We start from the raw sequence: 19069 nt of genomic DNA on the forward strand, positions 1-19069 counted from the left end.
TTTTCTTTCCAATTCTGCAATTCTCAGGGCTGGAAGAAATGCGTCTATCGACGTGTTTAACGATAAGAATGTGGAAATAGATGCAACGAGAATACAAGCTCTCTTCGACAATCAGAAGACTTCAACCTTTCTCCAAGATTTGAATAAATTAGACGTCGAACCTCTCAAGGAGTGCTGTAAAATGTTCATATCTCGGCTACAAAGGAATGTCCATGTTATTTATGTTGAAACCCGGCAATGTCATTCGGCTTGGCTAGAGGAGAGAAAATTCCGAATAACTGGAAGTGTTGCATATAGGATATTCACTTATGGGAAAAATAGACGTTCGGATTGGAAAAAGAAATCGCTCGGTTATTTCTATCCTAAACCATTCAGTAATTGTTTCATGAAACATGGTTTGGACAACGAGCCACTGGCACGTAAATCTTACGCACAATCAATCCAACCACTGGTGATCGTAGAATCTGGTCTTGTTGTTTCGCACGAAAATTCGTGGCTTGGATATTCCCCCGATGGTATCATTTTTGATGGTGATCAACCCTTGAAATTGATCGAGATAAAGTGTCCCTATGGGGGTAAGACAAAAAAATTGAAAGAAGTTCTCAAATCTCTGACTTGGTTGATCAAAAATGATGGAAAATATAGTCTGCAGAAAAACCACAGCTATTTCACACAGATCCAGATAGGCATGGCTCTGTTGAATTTACCTGTTACCGAGTTCATTATTTATGCACCATTCGATGATCAATTCATTTCATTCCCAGTTGAATTTGACCCAGCTTACGCTAAGGATTTATTGCATTCGTTAAAACTACTTTATTTTGATAAAATGATTCATCACGCATGTGAAAATGAAAATAAAGGTGCCAAAGAGAGATGAGAAAATTATCCTTTTGTTTTTTTTTTGACCAAATTACACGGCTGATATTAACTCAATTATTGTTGAAACCGAACTGTACGAGATTCAAATGATGATTTTCTTCGGAGAAGGAAAATATTGAAATACAATCATCTATTTTATTCAATAACACCGCGTAATTCAAGCGATTTGCATAGCGACTATAGTGCAGACTACCGGCCGCGGTGAAAATTAGTTTCTGTGAATGACAATTGGAAGGAAGTTCGCCCGGACCCGTTCCAACAATTAATGCTACAAGCATTATGCTACGATCAACAAATAAATGCAACGTTTGTACCGGTCCACTTTGTTTAATAACCTAAAAAAATGTATAAAGACTTGTTAAATATCGGGACGAACGTTAAAAAATGTCCGAAAGAAACTTTGACCCCCTACAAAATAGCCGTTGTTATATTAATCAAGGAATACTGTAGCGAGACGACGAAAGGTATTAAATATTTTGAACTTTGAAATCCTAGTTTGCCGGGTGTTCACAGCACTGAAGATTCATCTCTGTAATTTATGGTTCCAGCAATAGTGGAAAGACGCGACTTTTGCATACTCGCGTTAAAACTTATTCAGGTATTGATCGTGCGAAAATCAAACGTCATTCTGAGTTACATGTTTACCTTGTAGGTTATGTAAAGATTTTTTTATCAGTCACCAGATTTGGATCTTCGCAGTTTGTTGAAGCTCATTCGCTCCGAAGAATACATCCTGCAGAGATTGGCTAGCCAGCTGGAAAACAAATTCGAATTGTTATACGAAATGGGAGTAAAAGGTTTGCTGGATTTGTCGGACAGTCTGATGCACCTAATGGACCCTGCTCTGGACCTCTGTCACTCCCATCCGGCTCTGAACAAAAATTCAGTGCTCGGACTGTACACTCGAAGGATAGTCATATCTTTGGAAAAGTTGAGCTTTTACCAAGTTGTTGCATTATACGAGTCCTTCAAATCCTATTATCACGATACGTGGGGCCCGGACAACTCCAGGGTCTCGATCGGACTTGACAATAACGACTCTGGAGAACATAAGTAAGACTTCGAACATCCCTTTCTTATTCTTCTCTCACACTTATTGCCCTATAAAGACGTGTTACATCGGACGTTACATTTGTCAGAAACAAAGTTGTCTGGGGAGGAAGACAAGCGGAATTACTAGTGGCGCAGCAGGCTCTTGCCCTCCAAACAGATGAGCAAAGAGCTCTGCCCCCAGCCGAATTGCAGGGTCTGGTCAAAGAGCTGCTGAATTGTAGCCCGTATTATGCGGAAGCGGTAAGTTCGACAGATTCGAACGAGTGTTGCCTGTTTATTGAAGAAAAATTATTCCAACCACTTTCAATTCCAGCATTACCTGAGCTACTTGAATTGTTTACGGGTGAACGAATACTGCGGTGCCGTAGACAGTTTGTATCATTGTTTTGATCGACTAGCACCTTTCGAGAATCGCACACCCACCGAGGACAGAAACCGAACATTCAGATACGCAGCCTTGAATCTTGCCGCTCTTCACGCGCAATTTGGTCACAAGTAAAATGCGCTGTATAGTTTTTACTCCGAATGCACCTCTCACCTTTCTAATATCCAGGCATAACATTTTCCCTCCAGGAAAGTTGCATTGGCAGCTTTGAACGAGGCGATCATGCTGGCGCAAGAAGCTGGTGACAACGTATGTCTCCAGCACGCTCACTCTTGGATGTATCATCTGATCGACGATCAAAAGTAATGACTTAAAAAGTGAGCTTCATAGGTTTTGCTCCGTAGAATGCCTAATCGAATCATTTTCTAGCAGAGGTCAACTGATAGAGCGATCCGTCGGCAAAGCTAGCATGCTAGGGATCACCCATACCACTAGCCTCGGTTTGATAGCATCTGCCCACTACAATGCTCTGGAATCGAAAAGTCCGCCCGAAGTCTTTGAGGTGTGACGAAAATTTTCTAACCAAATTTCGACATCGCATGCTTAATCTTTCTGAAGTTTGTCTCGCACTTTACAGACTCTGGTCAAGTCCGATGTGCTCAATTGCCAGCACTCAATGGCTGACCTGATGTCGATGTCCTACGTAGAGAAGGCAGCTTTGTGGACGTACTACGGCAAGACCAAAATGTCTTCCCTTTGTTCCCAATTATTGCTTTTACACAACGCCGGCGACAAGAAACACCACATGTTCAACGGCTCGTCGACCTGTCAAGCCGTGGTCAATGTTGCGAATACTTTTGTCGAGCTGGGGGAATATACCTTGGCCGAGGTAGTGCTATCGCACGCCAAAGACAGATTTCCCAACGAGCCTAGCAGCAAAGTAATGACTCTTCTTAGCGAGAAATTTTATCGACGGCTGACTCTTTGGTTATCCATATACGTGATAATTTTGTCGATCATAGATATGGATGTTGAGCGAACAGTTGCACCAATTCACGAGGATAATGAGACACGAGAAATGGAGCGAAGCGGAAGCAATCGCTGTACGACTTTCGAGCATAGACCCTCTGGAGAGCAAGTTCAGGTATACGAAAGACGAGTAGACGAATAAGAATTTATGCAGGACTTGTCACCTTCGGTAGTTCCTCATTCACTTCTGTCGCAGGCGAGCTGAAGTTTCTCTGGCCAAAGGTGACTACCCCGGTGTGATGGAGCTGATCGGCGACATCCAAGAAAATAAAGGACTAGATCCCCTGGATCAAGTGCGAGTCATGATATTATCGAGTCAGGTTATGTGCTCCTCCAGGCTTCCCGGCCTTGGGACTACAGGAGCGAACCCTCTTTTTCTCTTGAATACCGCCTTAGAGATAGCGGACCGAAAGTATCTCTCGTACCAACAAGCTATCATTAAAATGCATCTGGCCAACATCCAGGTATTGAGCTAGACAGAAATTTCTCCAGCGGTTTGGTCAAATTAACAATCCGTAAACGTTTCTAGCTTACAATGGACATGCCTTCTCGAGCCATGAATTTAGTCGACGATGCCATCATCCCGATACTGAGTCATGGCGGTTGCTTTGATCGAGGAAGGGCTTTTGTCCTGTACGCTAAATGCCTGGTCGCATCTTCTGTCTCGGATGCTGCAGATGTACGGAATAAAACATTGCACAGCGCCATAAACGTACTGTGCAAGGCTAAAGACCACTTCAACAAAATTGAGGCGTTCAGCAGAGTCAAAAGTACGTTGTATCTAATGGGTATGCTTTACAACGAGCTGGATCTGAAAGCCGAACGAAATCGATGCGCCTTTGAATACCGCCAATTGGACGTACAATTCCCCACCAAGGCAGATACCATTGCTATCTTTTGAACCGACTGAATTCATGTTGAAGATATTATTTATTGTACCATGAAATTTGCCACAACAATTCCATACTTGTTGATATTTTGTATTTTTTTTTTTAATAAAATAAATTACTTGAAATCGTTTTAGATTCAAACAAAATTTTCACCCTCTCTTTCCGAACATTCATCACCCATCATTCATCAACCAAAGTTACACCATCCCGAATTTATTTCCAATTTTTTTCTAATTTTTTCTGGTTTTTTCTGATTTTTTCTGATTTTTTCTGATTTTTTCTGATTTTTTCTGATTTTTTCTGATTTTTTCTGATTTTTTCTGATTTTTTCTGATTTTTTCTGATTTTTTCTGATTTTTTCTGATTTTTTCTGATTTTTTCTGATTTTTTCTGATTTTTTCTGATTTTTTCTGATTTTTTCTAATTTTTTAATTAATTATTCGAATTTTCCGCCCATTTCTCTGGGCGCCGCCATTTTCTTTAAGCTCCGCCCACCGGGAGTACAGCTAGCGCCATGTGGCGGATTTTTGGTGAACTAACTCCTAGAAACACGCGAAAGTTTTGACCCTCCTCCGAGCGAACCCGGAAAAGTATTGACCCCCCTTTTCTCCGAGCTCCGCCCACCGCGAGTACAGCTAGCGCCATGTGGCGGATTTTTCGTGAACTAAAATCCCAGGTTTCTTGCCCCTTGACGTCAGGCAATGTGTTGCGTGAAAGAGATGTATTGCGTGGTCAATAGTTTTCCGGTTTCAGTTAGAGAAGGGTCAAAACTTTTGCTTTTTCTCGCCCGAGAAAATGGTCAATACTTTTCCGGGTTCGGTTGGAGAAGGGTCAAAACTTTTGCTTTTTCCCGCCCGAGAAAATGGTCAATACTTTTCCGGCTTCGGTTGGAGAAGGGTCAAAACTTTTGCTTTTTCCCGCCCGAGAAAATGGTCAATACTTTCCCGGCTTCGGTTGGAGAAGGGTCAAAACTTTTGCTTTTTCCCCGCCCGAGAAAATGGTCAATACTTTTCCGGGTTCGCTTGAAGGAAGGTCAAAACTTTCGCGTGTTTCTAGGAGTTAGTTCACCAAAAATCCGCCACATGGCGCTAGCTGTACTCCCGGTAGGCGGAGCTTAAAGAAAATGGCGGCGCCCAGAGAAATGGGCGGAAAATTCGAATAATTAATTAAAAAATCAGAAAAAATCGGAAAAAATCAGAAAAAATTAGAAAAAATTAGAAAAAAATCAGGAATGAATCTGGGATGGTGTAGCTTCAGTTGCGTATCATAAAACGCTTTCAGGGCCGGAGGAAGATGCGGTAATTGACAAATTAATTGGAATGATGCATTCTGATGGTCTCTCTCGTTCACTTTGACATGTGTGGCTCCACGCGCAAATGACGTTTGCAGGTGACCCCTCAGATCAGGGAAAATTAAGGGAATTCATTTGATTTATTATCTCTAAGGTGTGACATACGGAAACATGTACAAGGTGCAGCGTAGTCTACTCTCCCCCTTGAATCTCGAAACATTTCTCAAAAGAAGGTACAGAACACAAGGAGTGCATGTTCGGTTTGCCCTGAGCCCAACAGGTGAGCTTAGAAGAGATTCACTGGTCAGTCGAGAGATGAGGATCTGGTTTTTCTTCCCATCGATGTGATTCTCTTCACTCCGATGCCCTTTTCAGGTTACCTGCATCTCGGAGGCCTCCGTACAGCTCTGTGCAACATGATGCAACTATTCATTGGCTTGGGCAAACCTAGGAAATTTCATTCTACCCTTGAAAGACACGGATCAAGCAGGACTCGTACCAGATGCTACCGGTAAGCTTCAAGAGGATCCATTCTGGGCTGCGCGCACAAAGAACTGACAAAGGGTGGACCTGTAGACTCCCACATGCTCCCACTTTAAAACGAAACGTCTGGAAATTTACAAGTATCCATTCCAATATCCCTTCCGCCAGTATTAATCCACCTGTCACAATCTCCGATATGCCTATCCTTCGAAGCGAGCAGGTTGAATAAGTTTTCTTCCAAAATACCTCGGCTTGAAGCTTTTTTGTTCAAACAAAGAACTGTGGTCCTTAGGATAAGAATCATTAGGGCAAACACCGAAGCACGACAAGTGTGGACACCTGAGCAAAGAGGACTGGAGGATAAATTGGGGCGAGGAGAATCTTACTGCTTCAGATTTGAGGTACGAGAAGGATGTTTGGCTGTCGATTCGACTCTGAGAGGATATCTGGGTTCATCGTACAGCCGAGTATACGCATAAAGCATAATTGTAGGCGCCACAGAAAAACGAGACGGTTGTAGGCAAGGTGTCTTATGAAAATAACAGTGTCTTTCATGAATAATATAAGCATGATGTTAATTCAGGTTTCAGTTTTTTATTTCGTATACAGGGATGCTCAAATCAGAGCAGAAGACTGCGGTGATGAGGTTGTACTGGAGGAACAACTGCCGCCTCTCCTTCAACTCGAAGATTTGATTCGCAAAATCCTGAGCGGAGGATGATGAACTGATTTTTGTGTGCTATTCATCCGGTATCATCCACACACGTTGGAAAAAGTCTAGTAAGAGTATTTCTTTATCGAATTAAAGATTGGTATCCTACAAGCGACTGGGTGAAGAAAATTATACAATTTCCTGCTCGCTGGTTTGCCGTTCCGAGAAGAGAAGGTCGTTGACAAGATTCAGGACGACTTGGCCGTCTCGGAAAGCGACGAGGACACTCAGAATAATCCGTTGGAAACAAAACCAGAAATGGACGCACAACCGGACGAAGATGAGGGAGGAGATTTGTGGTTCTGATTCGTGACTAGTTCGAAAAGACATCTCTTGTCGCGTCGCTTGACGAGGGCGGGCTACAGCAATTGGTGGCAATCGGCCATTCAAAAATTTCATTTCATTCAAAAATTGAGAACGCTGAACTGCGTATGTTGACACCGTAGATCTCCACGCACCTATCACAAGATGTGGTCGATGATATTATTACAATCAAAGTGTACATATCCCAATTATATCTGCTGATCATTGGATTCATAATATTGTGAAGATAATATCCTCGTTGGGATTGACGTGGAGATTCAAAGTGGCTCAGATGAGCCGTAGTGATATTGTTGAGATAAAGCTAGGAGATATACTAATCAAATTAACCGATCAGATGTAGAGCGTGAGGTGTAAAAATATATGAACATACAGTAGCAAAAGACAAATATACAATTTTTATCGAGTAAATGAAAAAATATGAATAACTTTACAAATAATTTTTCGAATCAGAAAAATCCATATTCCCCCCATACATGTGAATATATCAATCTAATAAAGAACGGAACTGTGAGGAGATAACGATTACTCTTTCGTTTTCCGGGAGTTGCATTAATATACAGATTCATTTATAGTTCCGATGTATTCGACTCAATTGTACAGTTATTATCTACCCATGTAAATATATTGTGGCAATTATATTGAGACTGAGGAAGAGCCTTTTTTATACAAATTCCTGTTCTTCTTGAATCGCCTGTGTCCCACGGTATGCGTTTCTAGCCAATAGAAAAAGAAGTTGATGGCAATGGTGAGCAAAAATTGGATACGCAATCTTACGCAACAGGTATCGAGTCTGACTCACATATCTCAACATTTGGGATGATTTGATTTTTCGATTAGTGAGGCGCATCACGGTTTGCCATCAATAATTTATTATAACTGATAATATTGTTGGTACTAACAATGATATCAATGACGTACGATGTAGATCGCAAACTGCAGAGCTTGCGACACATACCTGTATGCCTTACGACAATAACTATGGATGTACTTCATGTACGTACGTGTTAAATGTACAACGTATACCGTACCATGCTTACGTCTTTCAAAGCAAAATCGTTCACTTCCATATCGTTACTGTCAACGTCTTCAGAATGTCTTTGATTGAGATTATTATCACCTTAGTAGCTAGTGCCACCTGAAACTTGAATTATCGCCCAGATAGCGACATGAAAATTCCAAAATTACATTTATCTTGGTTTGATTCTTAGATATGAATGTGCTGGATTCCGTATTTGCTAATTGCCAGAGATTAGACAGATTATTTTGCCTAATTATCTGTCTTCGGAATGATTATATATACCCTACGTACCCTGCAGACTTTCCGCAGTTACCAGTGTCAATATGAATGTTCTCGTAGCACTTTGCTTTGTGGCCGTGGCGGCCCAGGTATGGTTTCACATTTTAATCTACTCATTTTCACGACTGAAAAGGATAAAGATACATTGAATACCATGGGATGTGCTCAGCGTCGCATGACCCAAATGTTTGTACCACTGTATATTCACCCGTGACAAATACCATTCACGAATCTTCTGTATGTTCTCCAGGCCATCAACGTCGATTTAAATAGGATCGGCACGATGCAAGTCGTACCCAAGAATTTAGCTCGCATATTGGAAGGTATAATTCTACGTCTAATTTTACTGCCTAAAAATCTGGTATACCAATGTACAAATATATCCAGCCATCCGATGGCAACAATTGCAACAATCATACTCACTGTGATCAGGGGTGACGCTTCAAAGATTTTTCTCACAATTTTCAAGAGCACCTGTGGACTCCTACCTCCGGTATGGGGCGTATTGTTGGAGGAGACGAAGCCACCCCTGGACAGTTCCCTTACCAAGTCGGTCTGTTCGTGAGCGTGGACGATGGCACTGCTTTCTGCGGAGGTTCGATCCTCAGCAACGAATGGATACTCACAGCCGCTCATTGCGTGGACACCGCGAGATCCATCGAGGTTGTCGTCGGAGCCCACGACATGGTCCGCCGCTTGGACACAGGCTCCAGAGTCAACGGCAAGAGATGGTTCACCCATGAGGACTGGGACACCGAAACCCTTGCAAACGACATTGCGTTAATCGAACTCGAAAAACCACTCGAATTTACCGGTAAAACTCACATATTCCATCATTGATACGTATACGGCTGAACGCGCGTCGAAATCACCGTCGTTCTGGATGTGTATGATTGCTGGTTACTCAAATTACAGATCGCGTCCAGCCAATACGTCTACCGAAACACTCTCAAACCAGCGAAACCTTCGTCCGTGAAAACGCTATTGTCTCTGGCTGGGGAAAAGACTCGGATTGTGAGCACATATTTAATATCACTTTTCAATAATTCTGAATTTGCTCAAAATTAACACTCGATCGTTTCTGTCAATCGTACAGATGCTAATGGCATCAGCCCCGTCCTCCGCTGGATCTGGAACCCTATCCTGCCTAACAGCGAGTGCAACCAGTGGTACTATGGTGCAATTCTACCGAGCCACATCTGCCTGGATGGTTCAAACCTTCGCTCTTCTTGCAGCGTAAGTTATTCGTGGGCAGATACGATATCTGGAACGTCCCACAATGTCATTGGACGAATGGGGGGATAACATCACAGACGTGTAATCGTAGTTACAAGGTTCTCACATTCGTGATTCATCGTGTTTCAGGGCGACTCCGGTGGCCCGTTAGTCACCAAGGAAGCTGATGGCAAACCCACCCAGATCGGTTTGGTGTCCTTCGGTATCTCCCTAGGCTGTGCCAAAAGCTGGCCCAGCGTATTCACCCGCATCACCAGCTACCTGGATTGGATCGAGACCAACACCAACGTCCGAGCTGGCTATTGATTCGAAGAATTCTACGACGAATGTCATAACTATGAATAAACCCATACGAATCGAATACGGTGTTTTCTGCTTTCAAAAATAAATAAACAATTCACACCTCACCTCATCAAATACTTTTGATAATTTTCTTGAATATTTAGCCGCGAAGCGAACCTCCTCCAGAGTCATGGCTCCCAAGTAAAATCCACGCATCCGAAGAGATTCTCCTTTTCAATGACGTTCACCACAGCCAAATGACCTAGGATTTTATTTGTGAGGTGAAAAGCTTGAGAAGGTCCCAAAAGTTATTCGTTGCAATTCGATACCGTTGACGTCCTTTCCGGTCATAAAGCGATTCGGAAGTGGATCAGTACCACCTATCGGGTCGCCCAGCTTTTTAAATCACACGAGAGGTAAGGAAATCGAGGTTATCGATAGGAGTCGTGTTCCACAGGTAGACTTGTGACATAGGACACATATTTTATTTCAATGTTCGATAATTGCTAATTACGAAAACGGAAATCAACGTGGAGACTTTATTTTACATGAATCTAACTTAACCGGTACAGATCTGCGTTGACGTAACATGATAACTTCGAAAGCTTTGGTTGGAATGTTAATTTCGATACATCTTATTGTTGGTAAGAGACGATGCGTTCGCGCATCGGAGCCTGTGATTCCCATTTTGAATCTCCGCCTCTGGATCTCCTAGGTCTCCTAGTTCTGGATCTGGTTTCTGCGATCTGATTCTTCATCGGATAACAAGATAATTGAACAAGATCTAGTCTACCATCGGCTGCAAGTTGACGTAGTTTAAAGGATGTGCATGGATTTGTAAACCATACGGAAGAACTTGAGGCAAAAAAATACCAAAGCAGGAGAGAATTCTTAGCTGATGTTGACCAGATTGTTGAAATTCAACGCTCTACAATGGGGCTAAGAGTTTGTTGACCGTTGCTGTCAAACGGATGCTGGATACCTTTGTTGACAGGTTAGACGAGAAAGAAGATTGTCTAATGAGGCTCGAAAAAGCCATCAATCCATTGCTGGATGGTAATGATCAAGTGGCACTGATCCTCGACAACGTAGTACAATAAATGAAAGCCCATGAGCGCAATCGATTCACTCGTCTACATGACTATCTGTGAATCTAGCTCACAAGTATCACAGTTGACACTAGTTCCTCAGGGATATCAAACAGATATTGGAAAACTGTACGGTCTACAATGAAAAAGATTCGCCATTCACGCTCAAGACAGAAGCCCTGGTAAAAGCTTGCAAACAGAACGCTGAACTGTGTATGTTGACACCGTAGATTTCCACGCACCTATCACAAGATGTGGTTGATGATATTATTACAATCAAAGTGTACGTATCCCAGTTATATCTGCTGATCACCCGATTCATAAAATTGTGAAGATAATATCCTCGTTGGAATTGACGTGGAGATTCAAAGTGGCTCAGATGAGCCGTCGTGATATTGTTGAGATAAAGTTAGCAGATATGCTAATCAAATTAACCGATCAGATGAAGAGCGTGAGGTGTAAAAATATATGAATATACAGTAGGGAAAGACAAATGACGATGAGCAAAAATTAGATACTAAATCCTACGCAACGGGTATCGAGTCTGACTCACATATCTCAACATTTGGGATGATTTGATTTTTCGATTAGTGAGGCGCATCACGGTTTGCCACCAATAATTTAATATAACTGATAATATTGTTGGTACCAACAATGATATCAATGACGTACGATGTAGATCGCAAACTGCAGAGCTTACGACACATACCTGAATGCCTTCCGACAATAACTATGGATGTACTTCATGTACGTACATGTTAAATGTACAACGTATACCGTACCATGCTTAGGTGTTTCAAAGCAAAATCGTTCACTTCCATATCGTTACTGTCAACGTCTTCAGAATGTCTTTGATTGAGATTATTATCACCTTAGTAGCTAGTGCCACCTGAAACTTGAATTATCGCCCAGATAGCGACATGAAAATTCCAAAATTACATTTATCTTGGTTTGATTCTTAGATATGAATGTGCTGAATTCCGTGTTTGCTAATTGGTCGATAGCCAGAGATTGAACAGATTATTTCGCCTAATTATCTGTCTTTGGAATGGTTATATATACCCTACGTACCATTCAGACTTTCAGCAGTTACCAGTGTCAATATGAAGGTTCTTGTAGCACTTTGCTTTGTGGCCGTGGTGGCCCAGGTATGATTCTACATTTTAATCTACTCATTTTCACGACTGAAAAGGATAAAGATACATTGAATACCATGGAATGTGCTCAGCGTCGCACGATCCAAATGTTTATACCACTGTATACTCACGGGTGACAAATGCCATTAACGAATCTTCTGTATGTTCTCCAGGCCATCGACATCGATTTTAATAAGATCGACACGAAGCGAATCGTACCCAAGAATGTGGTTCGCGAATTGAAAGGTATGTTTCTACGTTCCATTCAGCTGCCTGGGTATGTGGTATACCAATGTACAAACCTAACCATCCATCCGATGGCAACAATTGCAACAATCGTACTCACAGCGATCAGGGGTAACGCTTTTAAAACTTCCCTCTCAATTTTCAAGACCGCCAGTGGACTCCTACCTCCGGCTTGGGTCGCATAGTTGGAGGAAACGTAGCCACCCCTGGACAGTTCCCTTACCAAGTCGCTCTGTTCATCAAGCAGTCTGACAGTCACACCGTGTTCTGCGGAGGTTCGATCATCAGCAACGAATGGGTACTCACAGCCGCTCATTGCGTCGAGTCCACCGCCGAAGTGGCCGTCACAGGCATCGAGGTCGTCGTCGGGGCCCACGACATGGTCCGCCGACTGGACACGGGCTTCAGAGTCAACGCCAAGAGATGGTTCACCCACGAGAACTGGGACACCAAAAACCTCCGTAACGACATCGCGTTGATCGTTCTCGAAAAACCACTCGAATATACCGGTAAAACTCACGCATTCCATCGTCGACGTGCACACGTCTGAACGCGCGTTGGAATCATCCCTTTTCTCGAATTACAGATCGCGTCCAGCCGATCCGTCTGCCGAAACTGTCATACGCCAATTTCACCCACGTCGGTAGAATCGCGACCGTATCCGGCTGGGGAAGGGACTCAGACTGTGAGCGTTTATCTCATATCACTTTTCTACAATCCTGAACTCCTTCAAAATTAACGTTTCATCGTTTCCGCTTACTCTACAGATGCCACCGGCATCAGCCCCGTCCTCCGCTGGACCCGGAACCCCATCATATCAAACGAAGAGTGCAACGGCCCTTTCCTCGGCTCGATCGAACCGGGCCACATTTGCCTGGAGGGCTCGAACCTTCGCTCTTCTTGCAGCGTAAGTTATCGGCAATCACATCTGGCGAATGGGAAGGTATAGAAGTTCCATTATTGGTGATCCACCGTGTTTCAGGGCGACTCTGGCGGCCCCTTGGTCATCACGGAAGTCGACGGCAAATTGACCCAGATCGGTGTTGTGTCCTTCGGAATATCCTTCGGGTGCGAGGTAGGATGGCCCAGCGTTTACACTCGTCTCACCCGCTACGTTGATTGGATAAAGGCCCAGACCGGCGACGCCGTACAAGTTCGCTAGAGGTTAGAAAACATTCTACAAAAGAACTTTACAACTGAGGGACAAACTTGTTCAAAAAATAAATAAACGTTTACTCCTGTGTATATGTGCATTGTATTTTCGCTGTTTTATTGACATCCGCATGACAATTGGATGACGAATGCTCCTAGTTTTTGAAAGGGATGGTTTAGTGACCTGCAAGGTGATAACAAGAATTTTTTTCAGAAGATTTGAAAACCTCTGGCTTTTCTACTAAAAGAGCCTCAAAAACTGAAAACCGGGCCCACGTGGTCCAGAAGAGACCTAACCTAACCATCGGTATACGATGGGCTTTATGCGCTATAAATTTCTGAATAAATTTAGGGATCATTGCAAATGGAGGACATGCATAAAAGAACCAGTGACGCCAGTTTATTTTAAAGGCATCAATGCCAAGGTTTTCCGGATATTGAAACCATGAATAAAAAATATCACACTTCTCATCGATACGGTTAGCAAAAATGTCTATTTCCGGTTTACCGAGTCTTCACTATTTCGCAAAAAAAAAAAAAAAATTCATTCCCAACAATCTCCCACTCGGTATCAACATCGTTTGTCCTCGATTCTCGATCGGCACCTTTACAACATTCTTAGAAAAATTACCGTTTCACAAAATCAGCCGCACTCCTGTCAGAAACTCCTGGGAAAGTCCTGCGTCCTCGACCCCCGAATTTCGCCTGTCGCCGAATCGCCGCTCTCCGATCTCTTCAGCACCTGATCAAAAATGGCCGACAATTTCCTTGAATACTCAGCGGCCAAATAAACCTCCTCGACAGTCATCCGCAGAATATCGTTCGAAATCGGGGCAAAATCCGATGGCACCGCGTGGCCCGATTCCCCGAGGATTTCGCCCCCCTCCCGACCCCCCGTTCCCGTCCCCGCCGAGCCGGAAGCCTTGGAGGACCCTCTCGATCCTCCGGAGGACGAACGAGACGAAGAAGAAGCGGAAGAATTGGAAACCCGCGACGAAGAAGACGACGACGACGACGACGGTGAAGCGGGGGAGCGCGGGACCTCCGGCGTTCCAAAATGGCCGCCGTCGAGCTCCTCGATTTTCGCGAACGCCTCGACGGAACCGTCGACGATCGCTGGGGATTCCGCGAACGCTATCTCGTCCGCGATGAATGTGTACCTCAGGGCGGCGCCGTTCGCGGACGACCTCGCGGAGTCCTTGACGATGGTGAGGCGCTCGTCCGGCTCCTCGTGCCACCCGACCTCCCTCGGCGTCCCGGAGGAATCATCGTCAAGGTCGCCGCGGTCGTTCCCTCTCAACGAAGCGAAATAGGGACTGTTCAGACTGTGCGCGTGCCAGGTACCATCCGCGCTGGAGGTCCTGCTCAAGTTCGTCCTGCCGGTCCCGGGGGAGGAGGCGGATGCGCCGGACGTTCCGGAGGCGACCTTCGGCGGACTATCGTCCCCCCCGCCGGGGTCCAGCATGAACCTCTCCACCGCCGGGTTGACGGTGTTCTTGTAGTTCGCGGCCGAGCCGAGGGGGTGGCTCCGCGTCCCGCGAGGGCGGCTGTCGGCCGACTCCGGGTTCCCGGGGGAGGAGACCTCCTCTTCGGGGAGAAGTTCGCCGGACGATATTCGCACCTCGTCGCCGCGCAGGGAGGAGATCGGGCTCCGGGTGTCACGGCCGCCCGGCCGCGGCGCGTCCCCGGCGTTCGGGGAGGCGGCGGCGGCGGCCGAGGGCGGCCGAGTCCCTCCGGAGCGGCGGGCGTCCCCCACGCTGAATTGCAGGAATCGTATGTGGTCGTATTCCGGTATCCTGTACTCCCCGTTCTCACCGAACGCGATATTGTGGGAATCGTAGTAATTGTCCGATTCGTCGGTACGCTCCGAGAATGCTAGGTCCAGCTCGAGTTCGGCACCCGTCCCCCGGCTCCCCTCTAGGCGCACGAACTTCGTCGGATTGTCCGCGAACTGGTTCAACTTCTCCAAACAGCCGGCGATCGGTTCCCGGCTCCTGCCCGTCCCTCCCACGGGACTCCTGGTTTTTCGGGACCTCGCGGCGTTCGCCGCCGCGATCAGCGTCCTCACCTGCGACCTCGGCGCCGGCGATCCCACCAGGGTGAGGTTCAGCTGGGCGCGATTAGCCGCCGGCGCCTCCTCCTCCCCTTTGTCCCGTACGTTCTTCGGCTCGTCCCTCTTCTCAGGGAGGACCCTCGCCCTCGACCTCCTCGCCGGCGCCCCGCCGCGACCTTGGCCAAGGGCGCCGCTCCCTCGCACCGGCGAGACGACGGAGTAGAAGTTTTGGGAACCGTTGTTGTTGTACCTTTCGGACATCCTCGATTGTTTTCTCCGGTGACCTTGATCCCGAAGGTTCGTCGTCTGCGGCTCGCAACGGTTCAAGGTCTACTGACCGTTCTCCGGGTGCTCGACGCACGGCGAGGCATCAGGCGAGCGAGTCGAGGAGGTACACCTAGCAACCTAACAATTGTTAGTCAGCAGGGTCAGACGCAGATAACGAAGGTGCGACGGGTGACGCGGTTCGAAACGTTAGTGGGAGACACGCATGGCTGCACGGGGAAGGTTCCGTGCACGTAGACGGGAATGTAATCGAAAGTGCAACGTCCAGGTGACTATAATCGATTGAGTTTTTTTTTTTTTTAGTGATTCGGTACGCACGGAGTCGCCCTGCAGAAGATCGTTCATTGTTTTCAGAATTTGGAAATCAGATTCCGACTTGGAACATGAAACAAAATGGACGAGCAAAAGCTACGAAAATGAGGGGCTGGATTTTGAGAAACTATGGATCGTTTTCTGGTGGATAAATTGAGGAGGATTCGATTCGCGCAATTTTTTAATTACCAGTCTCAATCGACCTGGTTTTTCACAACTATTTTTCATTTTTCCAGTCTGACCTGGTTTTTCACAACAACTATTTTTCATTTTTCCAGTCTGACCTGGTTTTTTACAACAACTAATTTTTATTCTTCCAGTCTGACCTGATTTTTCGCAATTAATTGGAGCTGATCAGATTTTGAAGAGGCCGAAATCGAGCAATCCGTAAATGAAATATTGAAAAAGAAAAAAAAAAAACGAATCCGAAATCAGAAAGAAAGGAGTAAATTTTGAAAAGAATTCCTCCAGCACCCCAGAAAATAAGCGTTAAATTTCTGCTCTAGTTACAGATGGCGAATTTTATTATTTGAATAAAAATGAATTTCAAAAATACTTTCCGATACTTCAAACTAGTTGTTAAATATCAAAAACAAGTTCATCAAACACCAAAGCGGTCCGGGCTCAAAAAATAATCAAAATCCGATACAAAAAAAGCGAAAGAAAACTTGCTGACATTTCCAAAAATCGTGAAAAAAATAAACCTGAGTTGAGAGCGCGACGAATATCATCAGCTATCCAGCAACCGGAAGCACTTCCACAACCCGTACCTGGCCTCCCAGTCGACGAAGAACAGCTCCGGTTTATCCCAGAGGACGTGGTGGGCGGCGAAATAATAGTGGGACTGTATAGGCGGATTGAGATGGGGTGCCCACCTAGCCCTCTCCATAACGATCTTGTTAACGTACTGATAGAAAACCTTGGCGCCGTGGACCCAGCAGAGGAGTGAGAGGACCGCGACAACGGTGGCGTGGATGTGGAAGGCGACCTCCCTCCTCAGGTTGTCGCGCTCCATGGTGAGGTCCTGGAGGTTCATGACGAGGCAGACGATCGCCGCCGCCGTGAATCCGCACGGGACCTCGACCGCCAGGAGGCAGATGGTGCGGTAGGAGGTCTCCAGGTTAAGTCTCGCGGCGCCGTGGTTCAGTATCCCCTTGATAAAACTGTCGTGCAGCCGGGCGCGGTACCTCCTGAGGAACGATTTGTCCTCCCTGCTGTACCTCGCCACCTTGAAATCGTACCTGGTGTCCTCGAAGAATATCTGCGGCGTCTCGAAGATCCCGGCGTTACCAGCCCTGTCGACGAGGTGCTGCGTCACCCGGTTCCCCAGCAGGCTCACCAGCCGGCTGGGCGAGGCGATCATCTCCGACAGGAGCCGAAGGATCTCCGGCGTGAACGTGTCCTGGAACAGACCGGATTCGTGCCTGAAAGCCGCGTACTCCAGACTGCTGCCGAACTCCAGGACGTCCTCGTCCCGGATGGACTCCTCCACCGACCAGGAGCACATACGCTCCACGGCGATGAGGATGTCCTCGTTGGGTAGGTGCTCGAGGGCCCGCTGGAGGCAGACCTTCAGCCCCTTCCTGAGGGACGCGAAGGGCGCCGGTGAGTCCCCGCCGTCCCCCCGGCCCCCGATCCCGGAGCGGAAGATCCCGAGGAGGCGGTGGAGCGCGAGGGCCGTTTCCTCGGAGCGCGGCCAGTCCAGGGAGTCCATGAGCCCGTAGACGGAGCGGACGACGTCCTTGGCGAGGCCCGAGGGCGTCCCCCGCTCCTCGACGAGGTTCCAGAGCTCGTCCAACACCCCGAAACCCGGGACGCCGGCCGCCACCAGCGCGTCCAGCAGCTCCGACGCGGAATCCGCGCACCCGAACAGGTCCTCGTGACGCATCGCGTCCAGCACGGCGCGGAGGATCTCGTCCTCTCTTTCCGGGACGAAGAGCCGCAGGAGGTCCGAGAAGCAGGCGGCGGCCGTTCGGTGACGTACGCGCGCCCTCCAGTCGCAGAGGGTTTTTTTGACGCGGACGACGTTCCGGAAGTGGATCAGCAATTTGACGGAGCAGTGCGTGAGGAGCCGCAGCTGTTGGGGGTCGAGGCGCGCCGCCATCTTGGATGTGGTGCGACGCAGCGTCGAGAGAGCCTTTTCGCGCTGTTTTTTCGCACCATCTTCCTCGCTGTCGTCGGCGAAGGAGAGTTTGCGGATCCTTTCGATCTCCCGGGATAATTTTTCGCCGCTCAGAGAACCGGGTTTAGGGGGATTAGATGTTGGGGATTTCATTGATTAGTTAACGAAGATTTGGAGAACAACGACGCGAAGTTGAACGACGATCGAACGGCACTTCCGGCACGACTCGATCGATCGTTGAGCCGATGATAAGAAAATCGAGATCTCTGATTAGAGACGTGTTCAATGGGCGAATTTGTAAAGTGTAAGAAGCGTTTTACCTTTTTTGTTTATTGTACTCCAAAGTTCGATAATTGTCGATGTAGTAAATATCCGGATACTTATCACAGGATGTGTTTGATAATTACCTCATGTGTATTATCGGATTCATAATATTGTGAAGATAATATCCTTGGCGTGATTGATGATGGAACTTTGAAAGCTCAGATCAGGCGATGCGATATTGTTGAGATAGAGTTGGGTGATATGTAATGAACGTGTATCAGTCAAAGTAAATTGATCAGATATGTAGCGCGACATAATCCAAATTAGTCAGAGTTACCAGCCCGCTAACAATAAGTTGCTGTAAAATACCACACGTGTATAAATATGTAATTTTAATAAAAAACGTAACTATGAGAAGCATTTTTTACCCAAATCCCCGTCTTCGTATTGCGTCGCTTCTGTACTAATTGTGAGGTATGAAAAGTTTGAGAAGGTCCCGAAAGTTATTCGTTGCAATTCCATGCTGTCAACGTCTCTTCCTGTCATAAAGCGATTCGAAAGTGGATCAGTAACTCGATCGTACCATCTATCGGGACACTCAGCTTTT

At 46.2% G+C, this 19069-nt stretch overlaps 5 protein-coding genes across 11 annotated transcripts; 3 read left to right on the plus strand and 2 right to left on the minus strand.

The window, feature by feature from the left end:
* The first annotated feature begins 1024 nt into the window (after positions 1-1024).
* LOC105686269 (anaphase-promoting complex subunit 5) lies at positions 1025-4304 on the plus strand. 2 transcript variants are annotated; one of them, XM_020852522.2, is made up of 11 exons: positions 1025-1346; positions 1431-1480; positions 1559-1935; positions 2022-2175; positions 2249-2430; positions 2509-2622; positions 2690-2822; positions 2898-3200; positions 3283-3404; positions 3486-3753; positions 3819-4304. In XM_020852522.2, exons 1-11 carry the CDS (start codon positions 1226-1228, stop codon positions 4188-4190), a joined length of 2196 nt encoding a protein of 731 aa, XP_020708181.2. In that variant the 5' UTR covers positions 1025-1225; the 3' UTR covers positions 4191-4304. The 2 variants fall into 2 exon arrangements, with proteins under 2 accessions (XP_020708181.2, XP_012256347.2); XM_012400924.3 differs by having other exon boundaries at positions 2693-2822.
* Positions 4305-5466: 1162 nt separating this feature from the next.
* On the plus strand, positions 5467-7622 carry LOC105686292. Of its 4 annotated transcripts, none has more exons than XM_048659700.1 (4): positions 5467-5750; positions 5846-5981; positions 6246-6354; positions 6563-7620. In XM_048659700.1, exons 1-4 carry the CDS (start codon positions 5642-5644, stop codon positions 6593-6595), a joined length of 387 nt encoding a protein of 128 aa, XP_048515657.1. In that variant the 5' UTR covers positions 5467-5641; the 3' UTR covers positions 6596-7620. The 4 variants fall into 4 exon arrangements, with proteins under 4 accessions (XP_048515657.1, XP_012256367.2, XP_048515655.1 ...); XM_012400944.4 differs by having other exon boundaries at positions 5468-5750; positions 6246-6478; positions 6563-7621; XM_048659699.1 differs by having other exon boundaries at positions 5469-5750; positions 6246-6473; positions 6563-7621.
* Positions 7623-8288: 666 nt separating this feature from the next.
* LOC105686124 lies at positions 8289-13519 on the plus strand. The gene is made up of 15 exons (XM_048659598.1): positions 8289-8375; positions 8537-8609; positions 8756-9100; positions 9202-9300; positions 9383-9522; positions 9652-9816; positions 10749-10892; positions 10988-11105; positions 11189-11343; positions 11897-12040; positions 12202-12274; positions 12421-12783; positions 12861-12959; positions 13042-13181; positions 13257-13519. Exons 1-15 carry the CDS (start codon positions 8331-8333, stop codon positions 13434-13436), a joined length of 2283 nt encoding a protein of 760 aa, XP_048515555.1. The 5' UTR covers positions 8289-8330; the 3' UTR covers positions 13437-13519.
* On the minus strand, positions 13332-15740 carry LOC125502075. The gene is made up of 2 exons (XM_048659683.1): positions 14058-15740; positions 13332-13610 (listed from the first exon to the last, which is right to left on the minus strand). The coding sequence occupies exon 1, from the start codon at positions 15738-15740 to the stop codon at positions 14085-14087; it is 1656 nt and encodes a 551-aa protein (XP_048515640.1). The 3' UTR covers positions 13332-13610; positions 14058-14084.
* On the minus strand, positions 13811-19031 carry LOC125499669. 3 transcript variants are annotated; one of them, XM_048659684.1, is made up of 3 exons: positions 18891-19031; positions 16847-18820; positions 13811-15884 (listed from the first exon to the last, which is right to left on the minus strand). In XM_048659684.1, the coding sequence occupies exons 2-3, from the start codon at positions 18349-18351 to the stop codon at positions 15803-15805; spliced, it is 1587 nt and encodes a 528-aa protein (XP_048515641.1). In that variant the 5' UTR covers positions 18352-18820; positions 18891-19031; the 3' UTR covers positions 13811-15802. The 3 variants fall into 3 exon arrangements, with proteins under 3 accessions (XP_048515641.1, XP_048515642.1, XP_048515643.1); XM_048659685.1 differs by having other exon boundaries at positions 16847-18440; positions 18519-18996; XM_048659686.1 differs by having other exon boundaries at positions 16781-18996.
* Between the last annotated feature and the right edge of the window lie 38 nt (positions 19032-19069).

The sequence above is a fragment of the Athalia rosae genome, chromosome 8 (assembly GCF_917208135.1).
Source record: "Athalia rosae chromosome 8, iyAthRosa1.1, whole genome shotgun sequence".
Taxonomy (NCBI): domain Eukaryota; kingdom Metazoa; phylum Arthropoda; class Insecta; order Hymenoptera; family Athaliidae; genus Athalia; species Athalia rosae.

Excerpts from the sequence above, each read along its gene's own strand:
- LOC125502075 (XM_048659683.1), bottom strand. The coding sequence starts at position 15,740 with ATGTCCGAAAGGTACAACAACAACGGTTCCCAAAACTTCTACTCCGTC.
- LOC105686269 (XM_020852522.2), top strand. The coding sequence starts at position 1,226 with ATGTATAAAGACTTGTTAAATATCGGGACGAACGTTAAAAAATGTCCG. Across the intron at positions 1,481-1,558 it reads TCGCGTTAAAACTTATTCAG|TCACCAGATTTGGATCTTCG; the intron begins GTATTGATCGTG and ends TTTTTTTATCAG. Across the intron at positions 2,823-2,897 it reads GTCCGCCCGAAGTCTTTGAG|ACTCTGGTCAAGTCCGATGT; the intron begins GTGTGACGAAAA and ends CGCACTTTACAG.
- LOC105686124 (XM_048659598.1), top strand. The coding sequence starts at position 8,331 with ATGAATGTTCTCGTAGCACTTTGCTTTGTGGCCGTGGCGGCCCAG. Across the intron at positions 12,041-12,201 it reads TTGTGGCCGTGGTGGCCCAG|GCCATCGACATCGATTTTAA; the intron begins GTATGATTCTAC and ends TATGTTCTCCAG. Across the intron at positions 12,784-12,860 it reads AAAACCACTCGAATATACCG|ATCGCGTCCAGCCGATCCGT; the intron begins GTAAAACTCACG and ends CTCGAATTACAG.
- LOC125499669 (XM_048659684.1), bottom strand. The coding sequence starts at position 18,351 with ATGAAATCCCCAACATCTAATCCCCCTAAACCCGGTTCTCTGAGCGGC. Across the intron at positions 15,885-16,846 it reads TTCGTCGACTGGGAGGCCAG|GTTGCTAGGTGTACCTCCTC; the intron begins GTACGGGTTGTG and ends AACAATTGTTAG.
- LOC105686292 (XM_048659698.1), top strand. The coding sequence starts at position 5,642 with ATGTACAAGGTGCAGCGTAGTCTACTCTCCCCCTTGAATCTCGAAACA. Across the intron at positions 5,751-5,845 it reads GTTTGCCCTGAGCCCAACAG|GTTACCTGCATCTCGGAGGC; the intron begins GTGAGCTTAGAA and ends TGCCCTTTTCAG. Across the intron at positions 5,982-6,245 it reads ACTCGTACCAGATGCTACCG|GATAAGAATCATTAGGGCAA; the intron begins GTAAGCTTCAAG and ends TGTGGTCCTTAG.